The sequence below is a fragment of the Eschscholzia californica genome, unplaced genomic scaffold (assembly GCF_041429995.1).
Source record: "Eschscholzia californica isolate CP2 unplaced genomic scaffold, dmEscCali1.0.p SCAF_5, whole genome shotgun sequence".
NCBI lineage: Eukaryota > Viridiplantae > Streptophyta > Magnoliopsida > Ranunculales > Papaveraceae > Eschscholzia > Eschscholzia californica.
The window spans coordinates 19,183,994-19,190,591 of NW_028238472.1; the positions used below are offsets into that span (position 1 = coordinate 19,183,994).

General features: G+C 37.4%; 1 protein-coding gene across 1 annotated transcript; it reads left to right on the plus strand.

The window, feature by feature from the left end:
• Positions 1 to 1,293: 1,293 nt before the first annotated feature.
• On the plus strand, positions 1,294 to 4,423 carry LOC147537662 (phospho-2-dehydro-3-deoxyheptonate aldolase 2, chloroplastic-like). Its single transcript, XM_086641448.1, has 5 exons — positions 1,294 to 2,052; positions 2,172 to 2,449; positions 2,972 to 3,248; positions 3,469 to 3,714; positions 3,961 to 4,423. The coding sequence occupies exons 1-5, from the start codon at positions 1,507 to 1,509 to the stop codon at positions 4,228 to 4,230; spliced, it is 1,617 nt and encodes a 538-aa protein (XP_086497574.1). The 5' UTR covers positions 1,294 to 1,506; the 3' UTR covers positions 4,231 to 4,423.
• Positions 4,424 to 6,598: the final 2,175 nt, after the last annotated feature.

Sequence of the window (6,598 nt, forward strand, 5' to 3'; positions counted from 1 at the left end):
TACAACTCAACGAAAAAAAAGTGTCATTTGTAGTTAAGAGGTATGTTTAGATGGCCTCACCATCCCATCTTAAGGGTCTATCTCCCGTTGCTTATGTGAGCTACAATATTAATCTTGATACACCATTCGACCCAGAAGATATTATATAGGGGGATAAGTACTTTCCTAATAGTCGCCCATGGTTTGTTTGTTATTACTCAGTTTTCTTTATTTTAGTTAAAATTTGAGTGGGTCTTTTTGTTTAGAGAATACTGGCAGGCTAACTTTGAATTACCTTGTGGTTCCTCCAAGTACGGGCATCCACATTTCTCTTTAGAATTTTCGGTGTCCGCTATATCCATCTTCGATGTTATATGATGTTAGTTATAAGTTTCATCTCTCATATAACCATGCAAGTTTCTAAGATCAAATTTCATGTCATTTTCATTACAACATAACAAAATTGCAACCTATAGAATGACAAATATCTTACTAATCTAAAGATATTTTATGTAATTCTTTGTTGATGTAATTTTTGATTTTTGATAGTAGTATACAAGTTTAATGCAAATATCTCTCACCAAAAAAAAAAAAAAAGGTTATTTCCCTAATGGCCCCCTACTTTGTGACCAGCTTCCCGCCTGGCCCCCTACTTTACAAGAAATACCCATATGGCCCCTTCCGTTATAACACCGCCACTCTCTCTCCTCCATCATGTTTTCTCTCTCTGCCAACTCACGCCACATCATCTGTTACGCCACCTCATCACCTTCTCCGGCAGAGGTCGCCGGCCGGCCAAATTTCCGGCCGGCGACCTTCAATTTTTTTTTTCTCTCTCTAAAAAAAAAAATTTTTTTTAAAAAATTTCCTCTCACATCTCTCTCTCTAAACTCCGGCGAAGGGGGTTTCCCTTCGCCAGAGCTGTTCGTGATGAACAGACCAGGTCTGTTCATCACGAACAGATCTGGTGTTCGTGATGAACAGACCGGTCTGTTCATCACGAACAGCTCCGGCGAAGGGAAACCCCCTTCGCCGGAGTTTAGAGAGAGAGAGAGATGTGAGAAGAAATAAAAATAAAAAATAAAATTTTTTTTTTTAGAGAGAGAAAAAAACTGAAGGTCGCCGGCCGGAAATTTGGCCGGCCGGCGACCTCTGCCGGAGAAGGTGATGAGGTGGCGTAACAGATGATGTGGCGTGAGTTGGCAGAGAGAGAAAACATGATGGAGGAGAGAGAGTGACGGTGTTATAACGGAAGGGGGTCATATGGGTATTTCTTGTAAAGTAGGGGGCCAGGCGGGAAGCTGGTCACAAAGTAGGTGGTCATTAGGGAAATAACCCAAAAAAAAACTATGCCCAAAATTCTCAACTACCATCTTCACCAAACACAATAAACAACTACTTTTCTGTATTCTCTCCCTACAACTCTTTATAAAACCCCTTCATATCTCTGTACTCTGCAGCAGCCTCTCTCTCTCTCTACATTTCCCACATTACTTTCTCTCTCCTTTCTGAAGAAGAGAAAAAACAATGGCTCTTACTAGCAATTCTCATCTTTCTACCAAATCACTTCTCCAATCTCAATCTTTCACCTCTTCCTCCAAATCCAATCAATCTTCTTCACTCCCCTTCCTCCCCACCAAACCCAAATCCAGATTCCTCAAATCCATCATATCAGCTGTTCATGCTGCTGATTCCTCCAAGAACAATCTAGTTACAGAGAAACCTACCAAACCAACATCATCTCCTGTAACAAAATCTACTCCTTTAAAATGGACCATTGATAGCTGGAAATCAAAGAAAGCTCTTCAATTACCAGAATACCCAGATCAAAAAGATCTTGAATCTGTACTTAAAACCCTAGATGATTTCCCTCCAATTGTTTTTGCTGGAGAGGCGAGAAATTTGGAAGAACGTCTTGCTGAAGCCGCCATGGGTAGGGCTTTTCTTCTCCAAGGAGGAGATTGTGCTGAAAGTTTTAAGGAATTTAATGCTGTTAATATTCGTGATACTTTCCGTATTCTTCTTCAGATGGCTGTTGTTCTTATGTTTGGTGGTCAAATGCCTGTTATCAAGGTTAGATCTTAATTACTTTTTTTTTTTTTTATTCAGATCTCTTTATTTGTTCCTTGATTGAATTGATTTGAGATTGAAAATTGTGGATTTTTTTGTTTTGGGGTGAAATGATTGTTTAGGTAGGAAGAATGGCAGGTCAATTTGCAAAACCTAGATCAGATGCATTTGAGGAGAAAGATGGAGTTAAATTGCCTAGTTATAGAGGAGATAATGTTAATGGTGATGCTTTTGATCTGAAATCAAGAACTCCTGATCCCCAAAGGTTGATTAGGGCTTACTGTCAAGCTGCTGCAACTTTGAATCTTCTTAGGGCCTTTGCTACTGGAGGTTATGCAGCTATGCAAAGGGTTACTCAATGGAATCTTGATTTCACAGAGCATAGTGAACAAGGAGATAGGTAATTATAATTCACCCAAATCTCCTCATTTTCACTCGGTAACTCTGTTTTATAAACTCCATTATAAATTAAAACGATACAAATCTATATATGTTATCAACCTATTACTTTGCAAATATACCTTTTAATATCGATATGACGTAAAAGATGTGAATCTCCATGAAATGTCGATAATAAATGTTAGATTATCCCGAAAGCTCAAGTACCGGTCGTTGTCCTTATAATGTTTTAGAAACAATAATGCTTAGATTCGTGTCATATCTGACTGTCATTCTACTTTTGCTCTCAATATTTTCGAGATTTGAAATTGCCTATTTTGAGGAAGTGTTGGTATTAACTGATCACAATTTGTCAAGTAGGGGATCACTGTGGTACTACTGATCTCTTAAAATAGTGAACTCGGAGAATTTGTGTTCTTGAATTTGTTATTCATTGCTTGTTATACCAACCCAAATTTTAAAATTTGACATTTTTGAAGGGTAATTGCTTAAGGCTGATTATTCTTGTTCTGGGGTTCGACAGGTATCGGGAGTTGGCTCGCCGAGTTGATGAAGCCTTAGGGTTCATGAGTGCTGCTGGACTCACTGTGGATCACCCGATTATGACATCCACCGAGTTTTGGACATCACATGAGTGCTTGCACTTGCCTTATGAACAATCTCTTACCAGAGAGGATTCAACGTCTGGACATTACTATGATTGCTCCGCTCACATGCTTTGGGTTGGAGAACGAACTAGGCAACTCGATGGGGCTCATGTGGAGTTCTTGAGAGGTGTTGGTAATCCACTTGGAATCAAGGTACCTATTCCATTTTCTTTTGATATTATTTTTATCTTATTACTATTCAATTAAGCAAAATCTACCCGATTTTGAATGAGAAAAGAGAAGCTACTTACCAAAATTAGTTCGTAATCCGAAAAATCTCTAGTAAATCTAATGCGAACTAAGTTGTGATACAGATTAAATTCATCTATAGACATCTAGATTGATGACTAACTGAAGTATACTTGTAATGCAGGTAAGTGATAAGATGGATCCAAATGAGCTAGTGAAGCTCATTGACATCCTGAATCCCAAGAATAAAGCAGGAAGGATAACGGTAATCGTTAGAATGGGTGCTGAGAATATGAGAGTGAAGTTTCCCCATTTAATTAGGGCTGTCCGAAGAGGAGGGCAAATTGTTACTTGGGTCAGTGACCCTATGCATGGCAACACCATCAAAGCTCCATGTGGTCTAAAAACTCGTCCTTTCGATGCAATCAGAGTAAGATCTTTATTTGGTGTCTATTTCTCACATTTAGTAAACATAGAAAGTTTTGTCTATCTGTAAATATTTTCTAAATTTGCATCAAACTACGACAACCGTCAACCCGCAACTTGGAAATTTAATTATTGGCGTGGTGTTGCTGTCTTGTCTTAAAAGCTTTTAGTTAGGTCGAAATCAATTATAAATTTATTAACAAATATTCAATTAGCATAATAAAATATTTTCTCTATTTAATCAATGTAGGCTGAGGTGAGGGCATTCTTCGATGTCCATGAGCAAGAAGGAAGCAACCCAGGAGGAATTCATCTCGAAATGACGGGGCAGAATGTGACAGAGTGCATTGGAGGATCAAGAACTGTGACTTTCGATGATTTGAGTTCTCGTTACCACACTCACTGTGACCCTAGGCTCAACGCTTCTCAATCTCTTGAGCTTGCTTTCATCATCGCAGAGAGGCTTAGAAAGAGGAGAATTGAAACACAGGCTCCTCTCAACTCCTCCTTGGGCTTATAAAAGAGAAGAGTAATATGCAGTGACTAATAGTCATCCCCCCTTATTTGGTTCATTTATTAGAGTATTATTTTGATCAATGTGGTTTCCTTTATCTTTGAGAATTGAATTTTACTACTTTTTCTGTATGGACCATTATTTGCTACGATGTATCAAGAGTCGAAATAAAACAAAAGCTGCTAAAACAATTAAGCTAGTTTATTGATGTATGAGTGACCGGAACCGTGTTGCCCACATAAATCTAAAAAAATGAAAATTAATAACAGATGGATTCAGGTTCTTCATTTAGATTTCACAAATGTGTTGATCTTCATTCAGATTCTTCAATTCGAGTGTTATGTGCCCTAGAGATTTTGACTTAATTTGTGATTTGAAGACTTACTTTCACTGAAAGACAAAATAATTCTAAGTTTGACTAGGATCTGGACCGTTCTTTTACGCGAGTGAGTCATCTCATAAATTAAGTTAAGATCTTTTGTTTCAACAAAAAAAAAAGTTAAGATCTTTTGTATACTAAGGTTGTGTTTATTTTTTATGTATTTGAATCTGAAATGTCCGAATCTGAAAAGGCTGAATCTGAATTAGCTGAATAATTTTACCAATTAGATGTTTGTAAAAAAAAGAGAATTGTAACGATTTGTATTGATTTTCATAGCTATTACATAAGATCTTTATAAGGAGTACAAGAGAGAAGTTTAAGTAATTGGACAATGTGGGACTATAACTTTTCAAACAATGTGTCTTTTAAATCTGAATCGTTTGGTCTGAACCGTCTGAAATAACATTTTTACCTTTATACCCTTGAACAATTTATTTGACCAAAACAAAACTCATCTTTGTCATTCTTCGAGGATAAAAATAAAACTAAAAAAATGGTACAAACCATATTAGGATTTCTTTCCCTTTCTCCTTCAACTGTTCAACAATAGAACAAACCTCTCAGATCCCTCTCTATCTCTCTCCACCTCTCTCTCTCTCTCTCTCACTCTCTCTCTTTCTTTCTCTCTCTCTCTCTCTCACTCTCTCTCTTTCTTTCTCTCTCTCTCTCTCTCTCTCTCTAACGAAGACCTGGAAAGAAGTCTCGCCAGATCTCTCTTTCTTTCTCTAACAATGGTTTGGCAAGAAGTCTCGCCAGATCTCTCTTCCTCTCTAGCTGAAGATCTGGTAAGATGTCTCGCCATATCTCACTTTCTCTTTAACCGAAGGCATGAAAAGCTAAAGTCTCGTCGGATCTCTGACTTTGTCTCTAATCGAACTAAAGCCTCACAAAATCTCTCGTTATATCTTTCTATAACAAAAGGTCTGGAAAACTAAACCCTCGTCAGATCCGGTGAGGGTTTCGAATAAGATGCATAAATGACGCTCGCCAGATCCAGTGTGTGGTGGTCTCGTTTGTAAAAGGTTGTGTTCTGTTGGTGGTGTCGGTGTTGTGTAGGTGGTGGTGATATGGTCTGCTGGTGCTTTTGCCGGTAATGGTGCTTTTGCCGGTGGTTGATTTTGAATATGAGACGAGATTTTTTAGATCATATGGGTAGTAGCGTCATTTGACTAATTTCAGAAATTGGTCTTATGTTTCAAAAAAATTTGAAGTCTGAAAAATGTGGATTTCTTTTCAGCCTATTCAGACCAATGGATAAATTCAGCTAACTTTTCAGAATTTCTTAAGTTAACAGCAAGCATCTCAAATCTGAAAAAAAACAGTACATAAGCATTTCGCTTCTTCAAAAGCTCTAGACGAAAGTCGAAAATAGATAGAGAAGAGGATGAGAGAGAATGGGGTCTCCATTCAAATTATTATTTTTTGGTTAGCTCTTTCTATTTTGTACAAAACACGCGCGAGGAAATTGGTCTGAAAAATGTGGATTGGTCTTATGTTTCAAAAAAAATTTGAAGTCTGAAAAATGTGGATTTTTTTTCAGCCTATTCAGACCAATGGATAAATTCAGCTAACTTTTCAGAATTTCTTAAGTTAAAAACAAGCATCTCAAATCTGAATTGGTTTCCAATTCAGATTTCAAATCTGAAAAAAAAACAGTACCTAAGCATTTTGCTTCTTCAAAAGCTCTAAACGAAAGTCGGAGATAGATAGAGAAGAAGATGAGAGAGAATGGGGTCTCCATTCAAATTATTATTTTTTGTTAGCTCCTTCTGTTTTGTACAAAACACACGCGAGGAAGAAGATGAAATTTCACAACAGAAATTTTTTAATTTTCTGTTCAGAAATGCTACGTTCTCGTAAGAATTTGACGAATTTTCACAAGATGACAGGGGAACTCCTTTTTGAAAATTTAACCAAATCTGGACCGTTAACGACCCATAGTGATTCTTTTTGTCAACCCCAGTTAGTCTGTCACCCACTTTTGAGAGAGAG

What these genes read in the sequence shown, in the direction of transcription:
- LOC147537662 (XM_086641448.1), top strand. Translation starts at nt 1,507, where the DNA reads ATGGCTCTTACTAGCAATTCTCATCTTTCTACCAAATCACTTCTCCAA. An exon ending in GTCAAATGCCTGTTATCAAG is followed by an intron (nt 2,053 to 2,171) that starts GTTAGATCTTAA and finishes ATGATTGTTTAG; the next exon opens with GTAGGAAGAATGGCAGGTCA. An exon ending in CATAGTGAACAAGGAGATAG is followed by an intron (nt 2,450 to 2,971) that starts GTAATTATAATT and finishes GGGGTTCGACAG; the next exon opens with GTATCGGGAGTTGGCTCGCC.